The sequence below is a fragment of the Cebus imitator genome, unplaced genomic scaffold, assembly GCF_001604975.1.
Source record: "Cebus imitator isolate Cc_AM_T3 unplaced genomic scaffold, Cebus_imitator-1.0 Scaffold216, whole genome shotgun sequence".
Lineage (NCBI taxonomy): Eukaryota > Metazoa > Chordata > Mammalia > Primates > Cebidae > Cebus > Cebus imitator.
The window spans coordinates 3,203,989-3,230,284 of NW_016107531.1; the positions used below are offsets into that span (position 1 = coordinate 3,203,989).

The 26,296-nt window shown below is 40.7% G+C and overlaps 1 protein-coding gene across 9 annotated transcripts in view; it reads left to right on the plus strand.

The window, feature by feature from the left end:
• Nucleotides 1–26,296, plus strand: part of MAPKAP1 (MAPK associated protein 1) — a 267,937-nt gene that overhangs the window by 155,171 nt on the left and 86,470 nt on the right. For all 9 annotated transcript variants that reach the window (XM_037745939.1, XM_017549147.1, XM_037745940.1 and 6 more), the window contains one exon: nucleotides 8,104–8,213. In XM_037745939.1, coding sequence (XP_037601867.1) covers nucleotides 8,104–8,213 — 110 coding nt within the window. The remainder of the gene's footprint in view (nucleotides 1–8,103; nucleotides 8,214–26,296) is intronic.

Genomic DNA, 26,296 nt, shown 5'->3' on the forward strand with positions numbered 1-26,296 from the left:
TATATATATATGTTTTCCTTTAAATGCTTGGTTTGTTAGAGGAACATGAGGAAGGAACAGTTCTATCCAAGAGCTGTTTGCATAAGGGGTTATCAGGTAACAGTGGACGGTTTTAGCCCAGAAGCTGGGCTGCCTTGGGCATTGTGGCCCAGCAAGCTCCCAGAGACTGCCTTGGCTTCTCTTGGCTCTGCAGAAAGGGAAAGGTGAGCTGCTTTTTAAAAGAGGTGTTTCCTAGGTTCATTCATGCTCTTTACTGTCTGCAGGGTTTTCAGAAGAGTGGGGTGCTTTAGTTTACTTTCTTGATAATAAATCCACAGTATACCCCAAGTGACCATACTTTTATTAAAGGGTGCCATTAGCTTGAAGTCTTTCCTTCTGTTATATGCTATTGCCTTGTGGTCTAGAGAATGAAAAAAAACGGGGGGTGGGGACGGCAAGGAGAACATTTTCACACACTCATTCAGTTTCATGCCTCCAGTAGATGCTATCTCATTTATTTCTTTTTTATTATATTTTAAAATTGGGCACACCCCATCAGTAAAATTCCTTATACACAATTCACTTTTATAATATGTAAGCTGAGGATCAGAACAGGTAGTTACTAACTCAAGGCCACATTGTTTGGTAAAAGGCAGATCTAAAATAGGATAAGGAATAAAAGAAGATGCTTGTGTTCTTTGTAACCAGGCCTGACAATATGGGTATAAATTATCCTGGTTATTTATTGTTTGCTTGAGTCATCGAGGACCAACTGTGTGTTGTTTCTTTTCATTCTGTTGTATTAGCAAACATTTTCATTGTCCAGATTGTCCTTGTGTGTGGAAATGTAACATATGCAGCCTGTTTAATTTTGTATTTGTAAATCTGACTTGATTTCCTTTTTGGCAACAGCTACTGTCTAGAGAAAAGAAAGGATTTTTCTTTGTGTCTGTTTAAAGTGACAGAAATATTGGAGCAAGTAATAAAGATGGAAAGCATTAATTACACACTTCTAAGAATTTAAAGGTCAGACAAGCTAAATATGTATGTTTTGCTCACTGGAATGTTTTGAAATTGTGCCAGGATTCGCTTTGTTCCTACCATAAAGGCACACATTTTAGATAACCATCAACTCATTTTGTATCTAAAAATTATACCAGATTGTTGCTTTAGTTAATATGTATCTTCAAAGTGAGAGCTCCCATTTCTGAGCCCATGTGATTGGTTTGGTGATGCTTCCCCCTTTGGCCGTGTTTAGTTACTATGTCTCATTTTGATTTCCTCTGTTCTCCCCTCAGCTTATGTCGGAGTCTGTCAGCTGCTGCTATGTACATGTCAGGCTAGTGACTTGGAATGTTTATTAATGCAATGTCAGTCTTGCTGTTGAAAAAACTGTGATGCTTCTCAGAAGGTTGTGATAGAACGAAGCGTTTGATTTCCAGATCCTGTCTGCACTGCATGGTGAATACATTCTCAGATGTTATGCAGTTCACTGACCTGACAGTTATGGAACCCCGCCTGGGACCCCATTTCAGCAGGACATATTTGAACAGAAACAGTTTGCAAAACTTTACACACTTAAACTCCTGCCAAGGCAAACTGTTAGCCACTTAAGTTTGTTATAAATACCCAGTGGCAGTGGTTGGAAGTAGCCCACGGTGTGTTTTATATTCTGAACGGAATGTGAATGTCTTTGCGGTTATATAGAGTAGTAAATAATTGAGTTTGATTAGGGAAAGGGACCTCATTATCCCCCACCTGTGCCCAGCTGGAAGGGGAGGGTCGAAATGAAGCCATTAGCTGTCTCTCTTACTGGCATCTCAAAGAGCTCAAATACATCTGTGTCTTATTTTCTTTTCTGGCACAATCAGTCGAGCAAGCTAAGCAGGCATGACCGGATTTGGCAAGTCCCAAGGACTCTGGCAAAGATACACAAGGAGAAGGCGGAGGGCAGTCATTTTGGCTTCTCACTGCCCATTAGTCTAGCAAGTTATGTTTTTGGAAAATGTCTGTTTTGAAAAAGAGTACTTTGTCCAATGTCAAACATTGCATGCTCCCACAATACGCTTTGATCTTTAAAAAAAATTTTGGTCAGTGTAAGGGGAAACAAAATGTGGCATTCACTCTAGTGTAAACTCTTTTTATGGATAAAGTAACACTCAAAGGACTTATTTTAAAGCAGGCATGCTGCAGTTATTACAAGGCTTTCTCTTGCTCGTATATTTTCATTTTCTACCTTGAAATGCTAGAGAATGAACATGCATGGAATTGGGCCAGAGCAGGTTGGGAACCAGAGTTCGTCCTCATCACTATTGTGAACTGGTCAGGACTGGAGGCTCCAGAACTGCTCCTGGCAGCCTTTTCTCACTTCTGCAAACTGAGACTGTGCCTTTTGAAACCATGACATTCTCCAAGGTCTTTTTAATAATCTTGTATGGTTAGTCTAAGAGTTGGAACATTTATAGTCAAACTGAATTTGTAACACTGGAAGTTGAATGTTTTCCACAGGTTGGGTCAGTGATTCCAGTATGGAAGATGTGTTCTCTGGAAGTCTGTTCTTTCCCTGAGTCCCTAAGACTCTCGTAAGGGGTTAACAAACGCAGACTTTGGAGTCTAGCTGCTCTGGGTTCAAGTCCTGGCTCCTTCAGGACTTATTAGTTGTATAACTTATTAACTTATTCTGTAACTGCAGACAAATGTCTCAACCTTACCAAACCTCAATTTTCTCTATTATCAAATGAGACTGATAATAGCACATACCTTTTCTAGGAGGATTAAGCAAAGTAAGGGCTCAATAAATATTGACAATTATCATTGTCTTATCATTATATATTACTTCATTGTACATATGAAGAAAATGCTTATGGTTATTATATATGAACTGTTGTTTAAGCATTTATCTTTTTTTTTTTTTTAACCAATGGCTGGCCTATAAGCATTTATTATATGACAGGTTTTATGGTAAGTACTTTAGAAGTATTTTGCCTTCACAACAATCTTACAATTTAAGAATAATTATCATCCTCATTTTGCAGACAAGGAAATGAAGTTAAAGTGATTATGTTGTTACCCATGAAAGCAGAGCTGGGACTCCAAACCAGGTCACTTTATTCTAGAGCTTACTGGGCTCTGCTGCCTCTGGCACTGCCACTGTCTCTCCTACCTCGGTTTAGAGCTAAACAATGACTGTGTTTTGAGACATCATCCCCACTAGTAAGCCTCCTGGACCTTCTTACCTCTGCGTGGCTGGGTTAAGTGTCCCGTGTTTCGACAGCACTCTGAACTTGCCTCCACCTTTGTGACTGTCACACAGAACTATAATTGTTTGTTGGCTTCTTGTCTTTCTCCTCCACTGGACTGTGCAACTTGGGTTAGGGACCATATTGTTGGATTTCTGAATCCAAAACAGGATTTTTAATAGATGAGTGACCTCAGGTAAATTCCCTAATGTCTTCAGCCTCAGTTTCCATAAAATGGGTATAATAATTATGCCTATTTTAGGATGGAATGAATCAATGCAGTTTTATTTTAAAAAGCTTAAAACAGCACCTAGCACATAGAAAATGTTCAATAAATAGTTGCTGTTTTATTATCATTGTTAAGCAGTAGACAACTTGTATTATGCAAATCAAAAAGTTCTTAATAAATCTTGTTGAAATTCTCTACACATCACGATTTTTTTTCCCATCATCACCATTCAAAGCCAATGAATTAAGTTGAGGTGGAACATACCTGCTTCCGTAGTTAACACTGTCAAAAAGGAAAGCTGTGAAAACTGAACCCAGAGTGCTCTCCTTGGAGTTTTTGGGAGGTTTTGATGCTTGGGCGATAGGCTGCTCACTGGCAGTGCCTGAATGTTGCCACCAAGCTCAACAAATCACACATTTTAATGCCCCTGTGTTACCAAAGACAGGCAATGAGTTTGGAGGATCCCCCCACCCCCCCGCCATCAATCAATCTCTGTTTAGGCAGCAGGGGAAGGAGGGGCTTAAATGGAGCCTCTTCTCTTGGGATGATGACTTAGGACAAGGGAAACAAAAGAGAATTAACGTTGGAAAACTCCCTGTACTGTTGGCCATCATAGTGTGAGGTGCTTGGCAGTTCTATAGGGAAGTAGCCTACTCATTTCATGGATGCAGCTGAGGTTCCCACATGTTACAGAAACATCTCCATTAGCCACGAACTGGGATTTGGGTGAAAGGGTATTTAACTCCCAGCCTATGCCCTTTCCTCTCCAGTATGCTGCCTTCAAACTTGCGCTCTGGTTCCAGCTCTGTTCCTAAAGATAGAATCTCAGCTTTTCACATGAAGACCTGTGTCCCTATGGGTTCTGTGGCTCCCATTGTCTCTTGCTTACTGCTTAGTACAGAAAGGCTGCTTGCCTTGGGTTCATGCTGGCATACAAACTTCTCTGGGGTAGCTGAATGGCTGTGTGCTGGGACAGCTGAACTCCTCAAGTGAGGAGTCTCTTTTTAAAATGCCCATACATTGTTCAGTGGTTACAAGACTTGACAGGACCTAACTTTGAATTGACTGAAACACTCCTGGCAGTGTTTAATCTGCTCCCTGAAGTGGAGTTTCTTCCTAGACCCAGCATGGACAGCCAAGGAGCTGTGGAAAGACAGCTGCTTCTTCCCTCCAGTGTCCCTAGAATGTCCTGCTCTGGGGGAAAACAAATTGTCTGTCCACAGGGCAGCAGGAGGAGGAGTGGTTTCTGAGCCGAGACTTTGGGTCTGTGTGTACCCTACCTGTTTATCTGAGGGCTGGTCACGCCGGCACAGGTCCCAACCCAGAGACCGGAGTGCGTGCCACCTGGAATGCAGACCAGGACCAGGAGCACCCTGCCTGCCCGCCAGCAACACTCCCACCAGGATCATTGTCTTCTCAGCTTCAAACCCAGCGTCCCACATTAAATAAAGGCTTTAAAAGATGTATTTCAATAGACTTTTTAGAAAGCCCATAAAAAATCCTGGATATAAAGAAATGAGGCATAAAACCCAGAATGTTTGGAAGTCAAGCTGAAAATTGTGGTGGCAAGTCTCCATCTCCACTTGTTAAATGGGAGCATAACTTAACACTAGCACCTAGACGGAGGCTGAGAACCACTTGCATTCTATGCTCTTACGTTTCAGAAACATATGAGGGTGTTACTCAAAAAACAAAACCCTGCCCGTCTCCCCCGCTAAAGTGTTGTAGATGTGGAACAAGATCCAAAGTTGGCATTCACCTGGAGGGAAAGGAGCGGAGCGCAGGACTGACCTAAGGAAACTCATATTAGGTCTGCCTGAATGTGCAGCACGCAGGGCAGAACCTCTTTCTCCTTTTAACGTGGGCGTTTTTACCGAAATGGAGCCCCAGAGTAAGATACTGCACACTCGTGAAGGTCCATTCCGAGGGCCGCGCGTGCCCCTTCCCTTCGCTGTTGTTTTCATTTTCCTCTCATGAACCTTGCTACCCTGGCTTCAGCACGGAGGCTGTAAAGGAAGATGGAGAGCCGAGTTACCTCAGAATGATCACTATCGTTAACATTCACGGGTGGTTCACTTATCATTCCTGACTGCACAGACATGGCAGCCGCTCGGAAGCGTCCGCAGGTGTAGCATGGTGATACATATTACATTGTGCCACAATGGATTTATGTATTCTGTAACAAAAGAAAAGTGTAATGAAAAAATACAGAAGGTAATCCTTTATTCCTCCACCACACAATTTATCAGTAATGCCTGTGGATGATAAGTGCCAGGGATTTCCTCTGCTTGCTTTAACCTTGTCACCCAGGTACATTTTGGTAAAATGACAGAAAAATACAGACTGGGGATTTTCCTTTGCTCAAAAATCTTTTAAAAGGACACTTTTAATTTATGGAAGTTAGTCCAAACACAAGGCTTCCTTTTGAGCTTTTAGTCTGCCTTTGCTGAAAAAGATAAACGTATTGGTTGGAAATAATGCTGTCAGTCGGCAGCAGATCAGGAGGGGAACGTAAGCAGTTTCTAAGCAGGCTGAAATCTACAGTAGTTCCAGTAGAACTAGGCGGATGGCAGTTCATGAGGTCCAGGCCAGTACTGGTTTGTGAGTACCCAAGAACTTGTGTTCTCTTTTAGGCCCTACTCATCCATCGCACAACATATTGTCACAGATGGAGCGCATACTGACTTCTGAGGAGAAAGCAGGGGAAGGCAAATCTGAACGTCGTTGACTGGCATTTGTTCCAAACACACACTGGCCTAGCGCCAAAGCAAATACCCTCAAGTTTATAAATGCACAAGGCACTTTACATTTCAGTACTCTTGCCAAAGTATCACTTACTGCATCGCTCCCTAAATATAGTTTTTTAAAAAGAGCTTTTTCTTATTTTGCTTTGATCAGTAAAATAAACTTTTAAAGATTGTTCTGGGATGGGGTCCAGCTTCTGAGGTAAAGAATGGCCGGGACTCAGGCATGATTCAGTAACAGAGTGTTCAGTAAAATTAGCTTGACAGTTCTTAGGCCTGCTGTTCAATAGCAAGAACTTGACCAAGTTAAAATGGATGATGGGGCTGGCCAGACCAGTGTCGGCTTTTGCTTTTTAACAAATGAAATGTCAAGGATTAAACAGCAAGCCGTATGGAGAGAAGGGTTGTGGAGATGTCTCTGTATTAGGGAAGCAAATTAGGTCCTTGGGTTTGAAATCTACCCCCATCCCCTATGGAGAGTCAGCCACCTGCTTGGGTCCAACCTAGGCTTAGGGCCCTTCCCAGCCTGTCCTACTACTGGGAAGCTTTTCCAGAGATTAGCTTGGGGCTTGGCTTTTCTTTCAGATTTCTTGTCAATATGAAGTTCTGCCATGTTTTTTGGCCATGTTCCCTTTAGAGATTCTTATGGGGAAATGGGAATGCGACCAAACTCCTTGTGGCAATTCCCATGTTCCATAGTTGGAAACTTGGGTCCCGTTTGTTACATGAGTTACTTGGAATTGGTCTGTTTTGTTCCAGTGCCCAAGCGTAGTGAGTAGTATTTGTGATACTCGATATTGCAATTAACAGTCTTGGTGAAGTTATACCTCACACAGGAGATGGGCTTCTGTTTTTAGAGCACTTGTTCGTTAGTAGTTTTTTTCCGATCTAGATGAAGCCTTTCCCCCAGACAATTTGATTAATTGAAAGCTTACAAGGAGTGTTAGTGTTTTATCTTATAATTACTTGTGCTTCAGCTAATATTTTGATTTTCTAGGACTAAGTATATTAAACCATTCCTACTGAAGTGTACAGACTGCATTTAAAAAAAAAACAAAACTGCGGCCAGGCGCACGCAGTGGCTCACACCTGTAATCTCAGCACTTTGGGAGGCTGTGGCAGATGGATCACAAGGTCAGGAGTTCAAGACTAGGCTGGCCAAGATGGTGAAACCCCGTCTCTACTAAAACTACAAAAATTAGCCGTGCACGGAGGCAGGCACCAGTAATCCCAGCTACTCGGGAGGCTGAGGCAGGAAAATCGCTTGAACTCTGGAGGCGGAGGTTGCAGTGAGCCAAGATCATGCCACTGCACTCCAGCCTGGGCGACAGAGTGAGACTCCATCTCAAAAAAATATGTGTTTGTGTGTATGAATAAATAAATAAATAAATATATATGTATATATATATTTACTAGCTAGTTAGAGCATTTTCTTTTCCTCCTCCTCAGTTACTTTGGGGTATTACTCCCCGCTGCCCCCTGCATGACATTTTTTTTGTCTGGGGCTGCATAAGCTTAGTATGATGGCAGTATCTGCCTGCAGAGACATCTACTGAAACAAGCCAAGTTTTTCAATTGTCAATCCTTGTTGTAGGATTTGTTTTGGAAGCCAACACTAGGAACCCATGGTGCTGCTGACCCGCGCAAACCATTGAGGTTCAACTTGGAACAAATTAGAAAAACCTTCCCTAAGCCTGAAAGACCTCTCTTTCACTTGGAACCGCTTAGGCTAGAATGCTTTTATCGTCCCCCCTGCCCCCCACCATTAGAAGTATATTTATTCAACCTGTTTTTAAATAATTGGCACCTCAGTATGCACTTACTTTAAAACTTGCTTAAACACAGTGAAGATCGCAATAACATCTCTCTGGGTGAATGTTGGTGATGATTTCATATTTGTTTTTTCCTACAGAAATGCTGCTCATGGATTCTCCCTTATTCAGGTGGACAACACAAAGGTCACCATGAAGGAAATCTTACTAAAGGCAGTGAAGCGAAGAAAAGGATCCCAGAAAATTTCAGGTGGGATAGTATCATATTCTCGCAGTAGAAGCTTAACCCTTGTTAAAAGGGTGTGTGTGTGTGTGTGAGAGAGAGAGAGAGAGAGAGATGGCTGGCTAGATTGTTTCAGATGGCATTGCTAGAAGGTTTGGTTAGCAGATATACTCAAGAAAAGGTGATTGTACACTGCCCCTGGGCCTGAGAAAGGGACTGGGTCAGCAGCATTTGTGAGAAGAATGTATTCATATCAGTTGTGGAAGTTCCTTCATTTATAATTTGTGGTAGAGTCAGACAGAGCTACTTGTGCCAATAATTAGTTGATCTTGAAAACCAAATCAGTCCTAAACTTGAATCACTGCTTTTAGCTTCATGTTTTCACATAGTTTCCCATGGGATAACTTTTGGTTTCTAATGTTTGTGGGATCGGGAAGAAAAGAAAAATTTCTCTTTATCCTTACCAAATGAGGGCAACCTTTAAAAAAAAAAGAAAGAAAGATGAATAAAAAGACAAATCACTTGATGAGCACAAATAACCTAACTCCTCATTACACACTTTATGTAGAAAATATGCTTATAGTATTGGCTGTGATATTTAAACGATATATACCAGGATTGAGAAATAATTATTTTGAGAAATAGCTCAAAGATTTGTCATAGCACAGACAACTTTAATATAAATCAACTCATATATGACATGTTGACTATCTTAGCTTTGTAAATAAAGAGTCTTCTTAAACACCTTTGATTTCACCTTTTGGAAAGGAAAAAAAAAGCATTGCTGGGGTTGAAGAAAATAGTTTTGTGGTCTTTTTAAGGGAGGGCATATAATCTGTTCCAGATTTAATTAGCTATCTTCAGATGAAAGCTGAAGTTTTAATAAAAGTTAGAAGAGATAACACAGTGAAGGACACGGATGAGCTGTCTCAAGGCCATATTCCAGGGGAACGATAAGAGCTGTAAAAAATGGCAGAGGAGAGCAATTGAATGGAGCAATGAAAATCTGATTCTCATAAAAAAGAGAGAGAGAGAGAGATGCTGGTAGGGGCGGTTGTAGATGAGACCTGCTAGCGTCTGCAAGCAATTTGGATGCTTGCCAGGAGTCATTGTTCACCCTCGGCTGTGTCGGCTCCGTCCAGATGTGCCAACTGCACGTTTCGGCTTTTGCCAGCTGACTGCGCCGTTTGATAACCAGCTCTCTGGATGCCCATCACTGGCCGCAGAGATAGAATTAAATGATGATGATCTTCCCACAAGTTGGGAGAGGAAACAATGCATATAAATCTTGATTTCATCTCAGCATGAGAAGTCTTTATCCATCATCACTCATAATGAACAAGTCGTTAGCTGGGATGAATGGTGTTCTGGTTTTTCCAAACACCTCTTTTGTTCATTTTTTGGGTGACTTTTATCCATTGCATGGGGGTCAAACTTCTTTGCATTTAGGGGATGATTGAAGAGGCACAGCCACTCCTTCCCAGGGAAAAATGGAGGTTTTGGGTTTCCAGGTGCCAATCTAATAGCTTTTAAACAGCTTCAGATAATCAAAGGTATTTAATAGGCATTCACCCTTTCGGATCCTGGTTCTTTTCTCTTGTTTTGTTCCTAAATAAAAGTATATTTGTGATATAATGCATCATATTCTAAGAAGGCCTTATTCTTAATGTCCAAGGAGAAGGTGAAACTTTTTTAAGCTTCTTAGTAGCAATTCCACTGTCACAGATTTTTCAGACCATGAAAATCCTATGAACTTATTTGGACACAGCTGAGCCAGTGTCTTTCCGTCTGTCTCCTGTCGTCTAAGTCCAATTGCTTACTTGTTTTTCTGTGTTCATTCCCAGCACTTACCATACACACATTTATTTATGTTCCCCTTTGTGTACACATCACTGCCATTTCCATCAGAGTATTTGCCATATCCTTGGCAAAGAATTAGGACTCAGTTATCTGAAAAACAGTGATCTACATTATTTATTCCTTTTCATACAAAAGAAGCCAATTGAGATTGATACATTTACATAAATTACTGTCCATTTTCTTAATCCAAAAAAGCTTTTTAATAAAAGAAGCTCTTACTGTAGCTTTTTAAAGTCTGGTCTCATAAAATAGAAGGCGCTCCAGTTTGGTAAAGATATTTGTTTAAGGTTAGGTTGGTAAAAGCAGGGTACATCTTGTGTTTTTGAACTTTTGTATTGTAGAGTAGACTTTTTTTGGAGAGTGATTAATGAAGAGAGGAAAATCCTCTTGTCATAGAAAGTAACACATAGAAAATACTTAAAAAAAATTGTTGGTGTTCACAGTTGGCTATGAAATAAATACCTATTAGTTACCCATTATGACACATGAACTTAGTCATGAACTTGGTGGGAAGAGATGCCAGGTTAGAGACACTCATCCTGACTTCCTGAGCCTCACAATGACCGGCTTAGTCTTTGCAAAAATGTGCCTACCATGCCCCATGTCTGGGACAGAATTAGAGTGATCAGCTCTGTCTTCAGATAGCTTTTACCTGATTGAGTACAGAACAGCACTTGTCTCTTTGCTACCCTTAGTGAACTTAAGTGAAGAAAGGGGGAAATACCACTTTAAATCAAAATACACATGCCTTGTAGAGTCAGCAGTTATTATGTTACTCATTAGAGGTTGGTTGTACTAGAACAGGATTTCAGAAATCCTTCAGTAGGCTGACGGTGCACTTATTCCTTGCCCACAGACATTTCACTTCTCTTACCTTTTTTCCAAACTGAACACATAACTGTTTGTATAATAATAATAATAAATTTAGAACTTAAACTATTTCATTATTAAACCAAAACGTAGGCTTCATGGCAGTCCTAATATTTACTCTCTTGTCCTTCAGTCTGGCACTCTTTCCCCAGTTTTCATTTGTAAAAATCACAAGGTGGTATATATTTGCTTCAGCAAAAGAACTCTTCTTTGTTTAGGTAAATGGCTTTGTCAATGGAAGCCCTTAGGATTTTAAAATCATTTTGCTTTTCAGGATATGCTGTCATTTACAGACACTTGTAAGTGATCTAAAATTTTGATTTGCATTATTTGTAATTATTTCATCAAGTTATAACTATTTATGAACACTGCACTTTTTTTTCTATTAATACGCGAAAAGAATATACTATAGTACTCTTTTTATACTATGTTTCAGTCAGTTCTCTGCTAAGGTCTGTTTTTTATGCCTATTTTTAAATGTCTCTCTTTTTATTTATTTATTTTTTTTTTGAGAGAGAGTCTCACCCTGTCACCAGGCGCTGGGCTGGAGTGCAGTAGGCGTGGTCTTGGCTCACTGCAACCTCTGCCCCCCAGGTTCAAGCAATTCTCCTACCTCAGCCTCCCGAGTAGCTGGAACTACAGGTGTGCGCCACCACGCCCAGCTAATTTTTTGTATTTTTTAGTAGAGATGGATTTTCACCATGTTGGCCTGGATGGTCTAGATCGCTTGACCTTGTGATCCGCCCACCTTGGCTTCCCAAAGTGCTGGGATTACAGGGGTGAACCACTGCGCCCTGCCTTTTAAATGTCTCTTTTAAAGTTTCTCTCCAGCTTTTCATTTTTTTTACTAACATTTGAAATCTACCTGCATTGGCAGGAAATCCCTACTATCTAAGAAAATTGTAATTGGAGAATCCAGTTTTAGAAGAATTAGATGAAGCCTCTTTACTCGTGTTAACAGTTGGGTGGATGTGTTTTTGACACAGTGAAGAGTAGCTTGTCAGGTCCCTTGATTTAGGCAGTAAAATATACTAACCTGTTATTTAGTGAATAAAGGCCTTAATTCAAGTTCTCCCTCTGTCAAGGTTACCCTCATAATCAGTGACCTTCTGAGTTTCTTGGTACTTTGTTTTTGTTGTTTAAAAATGCTGTTAACCACCAGCCTTAACTAGCCTTCTGAAGCATGATGTTGGGCATGACAGAGATGCTGCTGAGAAATTGATCAACTTCAGTTTTTAACATTGACACAGAAGTATAGATACCTCTTGATCTACAAAAGAAAGAGAGCATCAATGTGGGGTTTACTGAGCAGAATAGCTTTCTGCGTAACTGTCTCAATGGTCTCATGAAATAGAGGTGATTTTCTATATTATCTGTGGGAAGATTAAAGAGGAGCATCTTAACTTTTTCTTATCCCTGTTAATTCTTGCCTTTTGATATGAGAGACAAATTTTTATTAGTCTGAAGATCCTTTTAAAAATTTCTTACAATATCGTTAATAAGCCTACTGACATTCATTCCTACTTTTATAAAATTTCACGTAGAGCTTGAAAGAAAAGTGTTAGCTTTGTCAAGTGGAATCCCTCCTAACTCTGTATCTTTTTAGAATCACAGAGCACCTTATTGCTTGCTAATTTACTTTTGTTTTCACGAGACCCCTAGAATGTCACCAATGAGATAGTCTATGGGGTTTCTCAAACATTATTCTGCCAAGTACTGCTAGGAGCAGAGGGGGAGTGAACATATACAACTGGGTGTGGAGTTCTGGTCTGAGGGACAACTAATGATGGCATCGTTGGACTCTTAAGTTATATCTTAAAAATTCATGTAAAATGCACATACTGATTTGTAATGTACCTGTAGCTATGTTGTTCATTGACTTACGTGCCCGCATGTGTCAGACCTAAGGAGGACCTTAGTCTAGAGCAAAAGTACACATAAGGGGCTGAGAGGGGGAATAATAGGATGCAGGGGAGCTCTCTGCATCCTACAGGGAGCTCCTATCTGAGAAATTGACATTTAAAGGATGACCTTTACATTTAAGCTATGAACAGTTGAGGAGCAGAGCAGGGACAATGCCAATCAAAGTAGTGGCTTACCATATTTTAATGTAAAAAGAACATTTGAGATTACTTTGCAGTTTAATTTACTTAACCCCCACCCTACCAAAAAAAAATTGTAGTAAAATTGACCCTTTAAGAGAGATAAAGCAGGTGCCCCACACAGTTAAGTGGCACCATCATCTACCCATTTACCTGAGCCACATATCCAGCCGTCAGTCCTGAATTTTTCCTGCACTGTCTCTCTACATCTTGTCCATTAGCAAGTCCTATCAGTTTTACCTCTAGAATATATCCTGAATCCATTTAGTTGTCTTCAGCTCTGTTGGATGGGTCCAAGTCACCATGACTCTACACCTAGACTGCTGAAATAGCACCCTGACTGGTTTTTCTGCATGTACTCTTGGCCCTCTCCAGTCTGTTGTTTACACAGTAACCAGAGAGAGATTTTAAAATATGAATCAGAACATATCTGTTCCAAACCCTTCAATGACTTCCAGTTCTATATAGAATTAAATCCAAATGTTTAACCACTGTGAAATACACTGAGGCCCAAAGAGAATAAGAGACATACAGAGAGTATGAACACAAAGAAATAAAAGAACTTGAAAGAAATGGGGAAAAAAAACACAGAGTTGATGGTTGCCTTATGACAGGGGGATACAGATCAGGCAGAGACCTCAGGTGCCCAAGGCAGTGGAGAGGTACAGAATTCAGAGCCTTTGGCCCACTGTGGTCTGGCTGCAGCATGGCCAGCAGTAGTGGACTGGCTGCAGCATGATCAGCCTCTGTAATACCACACACAGTAGGCCTTACTTTCATGCAAATAGACTGAGAAAGTTGTATACAGATGAATTTATTAAGAGTATTTTGGCCAGGCACAGTAGTTCACACTTGTAGTTCCAACATATGGCAGGCCAAGGCAGGAGGATCGCTTGAACCCAGGAGTTTGAGACTACATTGGACAACATAGTGAGACCCTGTCTCCACAAAAATATTAAAACATTAGCCAAGCATGGTGGCACATGCCTGTAGTCCCAGTGACTTGGGAGGCTGATGTGGGAGGATTGCTTAAACCCAGGAGGTCAAGGCTGCAGTGAGGCATGATCACACCACTGCACTTCAGCCTGGGTGACAGAGCAAGACTCTGTATTGGGGAAGGGGGGATGGGGGAGAAAAAAAGATAATTTTAAAGGGGATTTGTGTGCCAGGGGAGGGGTTGGCCTTTCCAAAAGGAGAACCCCTTCCAAGGACATGGGAGCAAATGAAATGAGTGCCTTGGTGTACCTAGAGATATTACCTCATTTAATCTGTACAACATCCCTAGAAAGTAGATTTTATTATGCCTGTTTTAAAGATGAGGCTTTAGAAATATTAAAAGTAAAGCGAAAAAGAGCTGCATCTTAGAATGAAGGACCTATGATAACTATATATGTAATGATATACTTTCCTCAGCTCTAAGAGGTTAAACTTACCCAAGCTTTCTCAGTAAGTAAATGGTGAATTCTTTTTTGACCTCAAAGCTCCTACTCTTTTTATTTGTACCATGTTGCTTATTAGAACCCTAATGGGAGAACAAATTTAAAATTCTGTAAACAGAAATGTTCATTGATTCTGAGATCTAAATGCACTAGGGAAGTGCCGCATTTAAAGGAACCCTGTGGTGAATCTGGATATAAAGCCAGGAATTCTTTTTGTAATTGCACAATTTGTCTGTGTTGGTGTCAGTTTTAATGTTTTATGTCTAGCTTTCTTAAAGCAACATACACCTGTCCTAAGCTGCCCTGTGGAAAAGGGAAACCCATATATATTTTAGATGGAGTAGACTTTTTAACACTCTTCTAGCCTGAAATGCCCTCTGAAGGCTAATGTAAGCTAAAGAATCTTCTGGCTATAGGGTTGAACAGAGAGTCCTATTTCATGTGCAATTGATACAGAAAATCCAGCATCCTTTCTTCTATCAAAGTCAAGTTTGTAAGCCAGGGACACAGTATAATGACCACAGCAACCTGAACACTCTTTCCCATCCCTCTTTACCTGCCTAGCTGGTTTCCTTATGTCGTTTCCATTATATGGTTTCCTTATGCTATAGCAGATAATCCTTAAAAGAATAAACACTGAATGAATGAATGAATGAATGAATGAATGAATGAATAAATGAAAAGTAGCACTAAGTGTTCCTTGTCAAAAAAGGTGATAATTTCTGCAGACAATTGTTCCTCCTTATGGAAGAATAATCATGCTGATGCCACTTATGCATAGGGGATGAATAAGAAACAAAAACCTGATATTCAATATCCAGTGACCTATTGGGAAAATGCTACGGTAAATTAGGGCCGCTACAATGTTTCAATGTGTGACTCAGAAGTGCCCCAGGCAGGGAGCTCGGAGTTCAATATTCCTGCCTGCCTCTGTTCTCTGCCTCTTTATCTTACTGTTGCAGCTCACCTGAGCCTCTCCCTGTCTGGAGTGCTCTGAGGCTCCTGATGGATCTTCCCAAATATAGAGCACAGCACGTTAAAGATGGCATTGCAGTCAACTGTTTTATCCAGAAAGCTTGAAAATATAGAGAATTTATGTCAAGCAAAAATCTTTTGAAACCACTTTAGAGACCCAATTATTTTAGAAGGGTGTTATGAGCTCTCGCAACTGCCACATCAGAAAAACTTGAAATATATCATTTGCCAAAACTATGTTTGACCAGCATTTACTCTTCCTACTAGTCGCCAATCTTTCAGAAGTTCCTTTTCCATTATAAAATCTATTCATTCACTTCATCTGGGCAGTCACAAGTGTGGATTAGATTAATGAAAAAGCAGACTGAAAGGAAGAAAAAAGATATATGCCCCAAGAGGCTGTGTGGTGGTGTGGGAGACACACACACTTAGAAGTCAGACGGCCTTCTCCTGGGTTCACTAGGGGGTGATTCTAGAGCACCGCCAATTTAATAATAGCTTCTCAGGAAATACTACTACATTAAATGTACATACTGATTGTAAACTGCATCCTGATTTTATAAATGTTTTTAAAAATGAAAGAAAATCTATCTTAGAATTAAGAAATTCTGGAAACTGTTTATGTGTGTAATGATGTACTTAACCTCCCTAAGCCTCACTTTCCTTGGCTCTAACATGGGACAGGCTGAGTGAGGATTAATCAAGGCACTGGAGGAAAGGGCCATGATGTATGCTCTTAAGCTCTTTGTGGCTCCAAGATACCCTGTTTAGTTCGGCTGTCATCAAATGTTCTGTGCTAGGCTGCCCTAGAAATCAAGTGGAAAACCCAATGAGTATACAGAAAAAAAAAAAAAAAATGGTTAAAATGTGGTGAATTGACAAGCAGATGAATAAAAGCTACTGAAGCAGCACAGGTAAGGGAGTCCTACTTGGAACTACTGGGTTGGGTAGGGGACTGAGAAAAGATGCTCTGCGGTGATTTATTTGATAGCTTCTTGAAGATTAATTAGAACTGTGCCAGATGAGTAAATGAGAAGGAGAATGTTCTAAGTAGAGGAGACATGTCTTCAGATATAGTCACAGGACATAGAAGTTCTAAATCTCTGGAGCAGGAAGAGGGCAGAGGGTAAGCTGCAGAAATTAGGCAGGGCCAGAGCTGACCAGGCCAGGCCTGATGGTGAGCTTAAAAATAGAAGTGCATTGGGCCGGGCGCGGTGGCTCACGCCTGTAATCCCAGCACTTTGGGAGGCCGAGGCGGGTGGATCACGAGGTCAAGAGATCGAGACCATCCTGGTCAACATGGTGAAACCCCGTCTCTACTAAAAATACAAAAAATTAGCTGGGCATGGTGGCACATGCCTGTAATCCCAGCTACTCAGGAGGCTGAGGCAGGAGAATTGCCTGAACCCAGGAGGCGGAGGTTGCGGTGAGCCGAGATCGCGCCATTGCACTCCAGCCTGGGTAACATGAGTGAAACTCCATCTCAAAAAAAAAAAAAAAAATAGAAGTGCATTTATGTTTTGGGAACTTGTTTTGTAATAGGCACTGTGTAGGCACTAGGGATTTTGTAAAGACCAAGAAATGGTTCTTACTCTCAAGGAGCTTTCTGTTTGGTTGGGATAAGCAGGCAATTATAATACCATGCAAGGGATACGTGGAAGTAAGTATAGGGCCTAGGTGTACATGGGGAGCAGGGATCCCTGGTTCCATCCTAGGGAGTCAGGGAAGACTGTCCCAAGCTCATCATCTGGCTGAAATCTGAAGATGAATAGAAACTAGGCAGGTAAAGAGGGATGAGGCTGCTGTGGTCATTAGGGTCTAGGTCATGTCTGTATGTAAGCTGTGTTGAATTTGAACTCTATTCTGATGGCAGAGGGGATCTATTGAAAGAAGGGCAATATAATCAGAATTTCTCTTAGAAAACACCCATCTGCATTGTACAAATGAATTAGAGTCCACAAAACACTCAAGAAATCTGTCCAACAGATAATGGAGCCCTGAATTAAGTATTCAAAAAAATAAGTATTCAAAAAATTAAGTATTCAAAAAAATTAAGTATTACAAAAACATGCAGTATTACAGAAACATGCAGTGAACAATCTTGTTTGAATATTCTTGCACATTTGTGCTAGATTTTATATATCTATTGCTTGTCAGATATTTAGTTACTGAAAATGTTGAGGAAAACAAATTGCCTTTCAAAAAGTTTATGCCCATATGCCCGGCCAGTGCAGTGGCTCACACCTGTAATCCCAGCACTTTGCGAGGCCAAGGCAGGTGGATCACCTCAGGTTAGGAGTTTGAGAGCAGCCTGGCCAACATGGCGAAACCCCACTTCTACTAAAAATACAAAAATTAGCTGAGCATGGTGGCGCACACCTGTAATCCCAGCTACTCAGGAGGCTGAGGCAGGGAGAATTGCTTGAACCTGGGAAGCAGAGGTTGCAGTGAGCCAAGATTGTGCCACTGCACTCCAGCCTGAGTAACAGAGTGAGACTCCGTCTCAAAAAAAAAAAAAAAACAATTTATGCCCATTCTTTGCCATTCCAAGAGTATGTGAGAATGCCCTTTTTGCCAGCTCTTTACCACCACTGAATGTTATCAGTCTTTAATTTTTGCCAAACTGATGGTTAGCAGCCAGTATCTCATTTTAATTAGCATTTCTGGGTCTTTAGTGTTGTTTAGTATTTTTAAATGTGTTTATTAGCCATTTATCTTTCTAAAAGATAGTTCTTTGGTCAATCGTGACAATTTTAATGGGAAAAAGCCTAATGGATTGAGAAAAAGCCTAATTTCAGAATACCATTTTTAAGATGTGCTCTGTGTTTAGAACACAGTTCGCCCCTACCTCACTTCCCCTACTTCCTGCCAAAGCAGGTGTGTATGCGTACACACACCCCGCATTGTATAGAGAAATGGATCATGCATCCAGGCCACAAGTCTTCAGTTGTTTGCCTGCTGGCCCTTTGAGCCCCGACAAAGCTTTTGTTTATATGTTCAGAAAAAGCTGTCTGGTAATTTACCAGACTTTAATTCACCTCATTTGAGAACTTCTGTTACCTGATTGCTTTGTCATCAAAACTAGTTTAAAAAACAGATTTTTAGTTAAATGTTTATTAAACACTTTAGTCTGGTACATGTACATAGCACTTAGAAAATACATCAAAATCTGGAAATCAGAAACGTAGACAAAAACATTGTCACCCCTTAACAGGTTTATCTTGGGGCGGCAGATCTAAGGGCATGCCTGGCAGCATTATGAACAGCACTGGCACCAAGGGCAACTGTAGGGGGTTAATGGGGACCCTGCATCATTCCTTGCCATGTGCCTGGTGAGTAAACTCCTAGAAGTTTCTGGGAATGGTAGCAAGTGGGGAAAAGGCTGCAACCAACAATCAGTGTCACAAAGTGGGGATGACTAATTTGCTGAGGAGACCGTTGAGACAGATGTTTAATTAGCTGAAGTCAGAGTGGATAAATTGGGAGACGACTGCCTATGCAGAGAGATGCCTTTTTTCCCCTCATCTCTTATTCAGTGGCTTTTTGTGTGTGTGTCCTTACTTTTCTTTTTGAAGACAATATCCTCAGATTGGGGAGAGGTGGGAGAAAGGTAAAAAGTACCATGGTAATGATTCCTATTTGATTCCATCTACTGAATACTTACAGTGTTCCAAGTATTTTTGTATTTAACCTTTACAAAAGACCTTGGAGATGGGCATTATCTCTTTTTTATGGTTGAGAAAACCAAGAATATATATAAATAGAGAGGACACAGAGTATATGTGTGCACACTTGCATGTGCTTCTAATGAGTAATGTAAGTGAGATTTGAAGCCAGACCCTTTGATTCTTGAGCCCAATGTTTGTTTTTCCATACACCATGGCTTCCTCACTTAAAATGTAATGTGGATGAGGGAACTTTCTGGAGTAAAGCTAATCATCTTTGTATTAACAGGGAATCTATATATTGAGGGGAGCTATGGTTGCACAAGTGTGTACATTTGTCAGACTGTCAAATTGTATTTGTACAATTTGTGCACGTATTGCATGTAAATTTTACCTAAAAGTAAAAAAAGAATCTTAAATATTGTTTTGTTAATGCTGTGTTTGCTGAAGTATTTAGGAGTGAATGTAGTTATGTCCCCTCCTTGACTTGAAATGCATTTTAAAAAATTGATTGATATGTGATCAAGCAAGTATTGTAAAATGTTGATTGTAGATCTAGGTGAGGGTATATGGGTTCTCAGTGTTCAGTTCTTTCAACTTTTCTGTGGTTTAAAAATACTCATAATAAAATGGGAAAGAACTTACAAAAATTAAAAATACATAATTTAGACGCTATTGATACTAATATGAATTTCTAAATGTATAAACATGTATTCTTGTAGCGTAGAAAGCAATAGGATATTTTATTATTACCTCATCTGTTAAATAACACCTTTGAGATCATAGTTTCTTCCATTGATCTGTGGTTTTAAGTTGCATATACAGTTATAGGTATAATAATTACCACCTACTAATACTTAAACTTGGCCAGGTGATCTGCCAGACACTTTCCATTACACTTTAACCCTTAAAACAACTCTTTGAGTCAGTTGTTATGTTCATTTTATAAATGAGAAAACTAAAGCTCAGAGAGGTTGCAGGACTTGCTGAAGTCACACAGCTAGTAAGTGGGGGAGTAGGGACTCAAAGCCAAATGGCTCAAGGTTGTACTGCTAGCCACTGTGTGGTGCTTCCTCCTACTGGATAAGGTTACGGGGCCCACAGCTCAGTGGAAGCTGTTGCCTTTCTCTCTAGAGAGACCAAATGTCCCTGCTTCAGCTGGGGGCAGCAGCAAGACTCAGTGGAAACGGCATGGGCTTTAGAACCAAACCAATCCGAGTTCCTAGCCCAGCTGTGCCTTTTACAAGCTGTGAAGTTAGGCAAGTCATCAGCCCCTTCTGACTTCAGTTGTCTCTTCTGTAAATAGAGGTGATAACACCTATCATACAGGGTTGTTGTCTTAACCGGATGCATATAAAACACTTAGTCCACGGTACATGCTCAGTGGACATCAGCTGCCATCATCCCCATTGCCACTATGATGCCAGGCATGCCATAAAACCTGGCTTTCTCTTTACGTTTTGGTTTACTTCCTTTTCTAACCATATGACTTGGCCTTTGCCTGCACCTTTTGTTTTCTAGTGAGTTAAGTCTATAGAAAGCTTATACCTTGTGATAGTATGAGCCTATGAATTGTGTTTGAATTAGAATCTGCTGGAAGCACACTTTATTTTGAACAAGGAGAAAACTAGACTCAGAGAGTCAACTGAAGTGATTTTTTTTAACTAATAAGCGAATTCATGACATATATCTATAGGGATGGATTAATGGTCACGAGGCTTATTTATCAGATAGCTTATATCTGCAAATTTACTTTCCTATGCCAAAGATTCTGGAGATAATGTGAACAAACTATAATTGACTATAACAAACACATTTACAAGTGAGTTTTAAAAGTCTTTGAATTCACAGTTTAGTAGCTCACAGACCCTGTTGATTCTTCTCAGAAAACATTTAAAAGAGGAAGTGTACTTAAATATCCATGTGATTTTGAAAATGAAAATGACTCTATAATTACAGAGGATTAGAGCGCTGCATGTGCCCATTACATCTCTCCAGCCTCCATGAAGAACTTCAGTCTCCTCCAGAGGAAGCAGAAGGCCCCCTTTCTTTGGTCAGGCCATTGATGTGTTTATCCTATTAGTGGCTGTACGGAAAACTCTTCTCTACCAAGATTGATTTTAGCTACTTTCTATGAAAAACCACTGCTTTAGTAGTTACCCCACCTCAGGAAACCAAGGACCTGAACCACCCAATTCCTGTTATGCTGCTTACAGAGGCCTGACACTGGAGCTGTTTTACCCCGTAAGCAATGTAAAAGGCATTAAACAACTGCACTAATAATTTTGCATATTTCTTCCTTTTTGAGTAAATTATAAGTAGTGGCACTTTCTGTGGCATATCTGCAACAGCTTTAAATGCATTAGAAAGAAAAAAAAAAAGAAAAATAGCTAGTCAGTAAGGGTATTTCTTTTTCTGCCTTACATGACAATAATGTCCTGAGACAAAGATGACTTAAAATCAGGAAAATGGCATTGGATTAGCACCGTGAGGCAGGTCTGGGGAGAGGACATATCAGCATCTACCTCTCTGGTTACCTAGCTACTAATCACAGTATGGCAGGCAGCTGGGTGTGTAGATTCTACTGTGTCATCAAACCAATTTTTCAAACAGAAAGTCAGTGAGATGTGATTAAAGCCCAAGTGCTGCAAAAGATACAAGGTGGTCTATTGGAACTCCTCAATCTTCCCGGAAACCGTCACCACATAATCATAGAAATATCAAATCATAGCAAAACTTCAGCTTGCCTTTTTTCTTTCTTTCTTTTGGCACACTACATTTAATAGCAGAACAATGTGAATTAAGATAACGTAACTTAAGTCTAAGAATCCCTGAGGGTCATGCAGATCTCTCAGGTACAGTGTGTCTGAAACCTAACTTATTATTCAATAAATATTTATGGAGTCTTGGCTACATTTCAGGTAGTGAATAAGGATATAATGGTGACAGTTTCGTGATCTCAGAGAGCTAACATTCTAATAGAGGAGATGGTCAATAAACAAAGCAACAAAACACATTTGATAGGAATTCTTGTTCCGGCTTTTGTTAGTCCTTCCTGTTTTGTTTTGTTTGAAATGGAGTTTCACTCTTTTTGCCCAGGCTGGAGTAGAGTGGCACAATTTTGGCTCACTGCAACCTCTGCCTTCCGGGTTCAAGCACTTCTCCTGCCTCAACCTCCTGAGTAGCTGGGATTACAGGCGCACACCACCACGCCTGGCTAATTTTTTGTATTTTTGGTAGAGACGGGGTTTCACCATGTTAGCCAGGCTGGTCTGGAACTCCTGACCTCAAGTAATCCACCTGCCTTGGCCTCCCAAAGTGCTGGGATTACAGGCGTGAGCCACCGCACCTGGCCAGTCCTTCCATTTTCTAACGAAGGATTTTCTTGAGTTCTCAGGTTTGGGAGTTCCCCTCCTAAAGGGAGTCTCTCAGTCTCCCAGGCTCTGATATAACCTCAAGTCTTTCCACTCGTTTCCACACATCTCCTAATTGGGCTACCAGCACCCCTCGTTGATGCAGGCAGGGAGAAGTGGACAGGGCAGCAAGGACTGGGTAAATTAATGAGCAGTGAATGAATCTGTCTGGATCAACAGTGGCCATCAAGGGGAACAGGCCATGTCCTAGCCTTGGAAGCTGGGAAGGGATACTAATCCTCTATAGAGATTAGTATCCCTCAACCACTTAGGCTTGTGACAGAGGCACCATGGCCCTGTCCCCAGTAAGGTCCTAATACACTGATCTTGCCAGCTGCTGGTAAGCACCTTGTAAGAGAACAGAATGAGAGCCCCCACTTTTCCTTGAGAACAGTGAAAGCTCCTTTTGGAGAGGCAGGTTCCTTGTGGTTTACCAGCACCACAGCTGGCCCAGGGTTGGTGGCTAGCACATCTGTGGAATGAACTAAGATATAGTGAAGACTAACCCACATCTCATGGCTGCTTCTCTTTTGGCCAGCCCACACCTGAGGCCACCACTTTCTGTTTAGGAATGGATTCACTGTATTTTGGTTATTGGAGATCAAACTCCTTCAGAGAATTACATCATCAAATGTAAATGTAAATGTGTGTAAAATGAAAGGCAATGCACATCTGTCGAAATTAGTGTTGCCCTCAAGTTCCTGTAATGATACGGATCTTTCCTGAGTCCTTGGGGAGCCAGAGGAGTATACCAAAAGCAGACATTTTAAATACTGATAGTCACGTAAGGGTGCCCAGCAGGAGGAAGCTGCTGTATTGCAGAAAAAGAAAAAGAAAAGCAAACTCACTTTCCAAAGGGTGTGTGTGTGAGAGAGAGCACAGCCTAAGTCCTCATTCTCTCCAATGTTAAGTTAATAGATACTGTCTGATATTTATAATAACTTATTTAAGTAGTTGAATGGGAATGCTAATAAAAAATAGGAAGGTGAATACCAGAAATCAACCAAAAAAAAAACAAAAGCCAATAAACAAATTGCCTGTAAGGAGGGACTCTAGAATGGGACAGGGAATTATTCTTTTTCATCATAGGACTTAATAGCATTATTTACTCTTAAAACCACATATATGCTACTTTGATTAAAGTTAATTTTAAAATTTTGTAAAAAGAAAACAGCTTACTTTCAAATTCTACAGCTTAGAAGGATCTTTCTTTCTTTACTTACATGGACTGTGTCTATTTGAAAATGTACTTTCTCCTAAAAGCAACCATTCATTTAATCATGTTGGGTATCAGTTTTCTCTGAGAACATCATCATTAAATAGTTGCTTCTTCTTATAAACATTTTCAAACTTTTTAAGACCAAAATGTTATATGAGTATAGTCATTGTATTGCGAGTCTGCCAACACTTCGTGACCTGTATTTTCCGTAAGTTAAAGCATAAGCTATTAGCTGGATACTCTGTTCCATTCTAAGAATGACTAATATCTTAAATATAAATGAAAACAGCTGCTTTTCCATAAAATTAGAGTCCCAAACAGCTGTCATATGTACATTTTGATATTCTTACTATTTTTTAAATTGAGACAAAAATTAGTTTACTGGATTTGCTGGTCTGGTTAGGTATATCATCTAACTTCTGTGGAGAGGTGGAGAAGAGGTCATAGAAAAGTCCATGGAGCCAGCATGCAGACATCCCCAAAGTCTTGAACTTACTGACAATGAAAGCCCTGTGATGAGATCCTTCTGTGCCAAGAACATAAGGTCTGTAAGGGCCTGGCAGTGGCTGCTGCACCACTGCCACCTTTGTCAGCAAGCCTCCTCGGCAGATAGCCATTGTTCTCCGTTCCACTGAAGAGATTGTGGAGTGCCACCCCATTGTCTCCTGAAAGCCTAAGTCAGTGCATTCTCCTCTTCTGTGACCCTTGGAGGATTTATTTCAGGAGGTGGCTGTTGTGGATCAGAAGATCATGCTTCCTCTGGTGGCTTAAAACTGGTTATTCTTTGTCTTTGAGCTCCTTGCTTTAATCTTCTCTTCAGTAAAATAAGGTCCCAGTCATATCATAGTTTTCTGATTGGTAGCCTTAACCATGGAGCTTTGTTAGGACCTTGTTTCTAGAAGACCTACCTGGTTCCACCCCTGTTCCTGTTACTTTTTTTTTTTTTGAGATGGAGTTTTGCTCTTGTTGCCCAGGCTGGAGTACAAATGGTATGATCTCGGCTCACCCCAACCTCCATCTCCCAGGTTCAAGCAATTCTCCTGCCTCAGCCTCCCGAGTAGCTGGGATTACAGGCATGTGCCACCACGCCTTGCTAATATTGTATTTTTAGTACAGACAGGGTTTCTCCATGTTGGTCAGGCTGGTCTTAAACTCCTGACCTCAGGTGATCCACCCGCCTCAGCCTCCCAAAGGGCTGGGATTACAAGCGTGAGCCACTATGCCTGGCCTCCTGTTGCTTTTTCTAGCTCTCTGATAAGTTTCTTAACCTGCTTGAACTTCATTTTCAATGAATGAAATTAATAATGTCGTCTTCATAACATTATTGTGAGAATTAAGCAGAGATCCTTGCAAAGCACCAAGCACCCAGTAATTCTTTGCTGTTACTATCTTATCACTCAGTAAGTGTTATTCCTGGTCCCTCCTTTCAGTTTCAGCTATGAAACCCAGTCAGACTCACAATTTTGTGATCTAATGCTCTTTGTATGCATATAACTGCTTTGAGTCATAGTTCAAAAGAGACTTTAGCTGCTAAGGAACACAGCTCAAATTGAGTCCACATATTAGGTATAGCCCAGAATGTGTGCATCTGTCTGCCCAGCTGCTCATTTGGGCTTTTCCAGGGGTCCGAGGCCCCTTGTCAGAGCAGTAGAGCATTAGCAAGAACATAGGAGTGCACGTGTAGGAATGACCTAGCCTTCCTCCAGAGCACCCTGCATCTGGAGCAGGATATGTAGAAGGGTTAAAAGCTGGAGAAACTTTAGTCATAAATTTTCTTTTCAGCAGGACTTCCCAGGGAACATCTGACATTAGCAGAGAGGAAATGCTGATTGGCCTGGGAGTCAGCTGAAGGAGACAGGAACTGCAGTGGAAGCTGCTGGATTTACTGTTATTAGCAAGGCAAATGGAAAGCCAGCAGGGCAGCCCAGCTCCCAGATAATAGATCTAACACGAAAGAAAACTCTGAGAAAGGAAAATGGCTGGCAGCCACGTCTCTTCTGCTGCCATTTTCCCCATTGTTTTTACCTTTTTGTTTTGTTTGTACCACAAAAAGAAGCATATTTTAACATATTCGGTTATAAGTCACAATTGGCTTAAAATAAAACAGGATATATAATTCAGCTTCTTATCTGTTTAATAGCTTGAGAGTTGAACATAGCAAAATGTGCAAAATTGTATTAATATAATAAATAGTTGCTATTTATTGAGCATTTATGTGCCAGACTGTTTTACTTGTGTTATTATCTTATTCTATATAATAACCATGAGTTAGAGGTTATCATCATCCCCCACTTAGAGATAAGAAAACAGTACTTAGAGCACTTAAGTAATATCTGAAGGTCTTATGAATTGGTGGTAGAGCTTGAATTTGAACCCCGCCATCGTGATCCTTCTAGTGGAGCGTATTGAGGCGAGAGTTTAAATGGCTATTATAAAGCTGGACAGGGTAGCGGTAATTAAAGTGCTGGGAATGTATTCAGGGCAACCTGAATCTATGCTCCTAGGTTGTAGTCCTCAATCCTGGCCTCTCTACGTACATCAAAAAATAAAAAATAAGTAAGTACTTA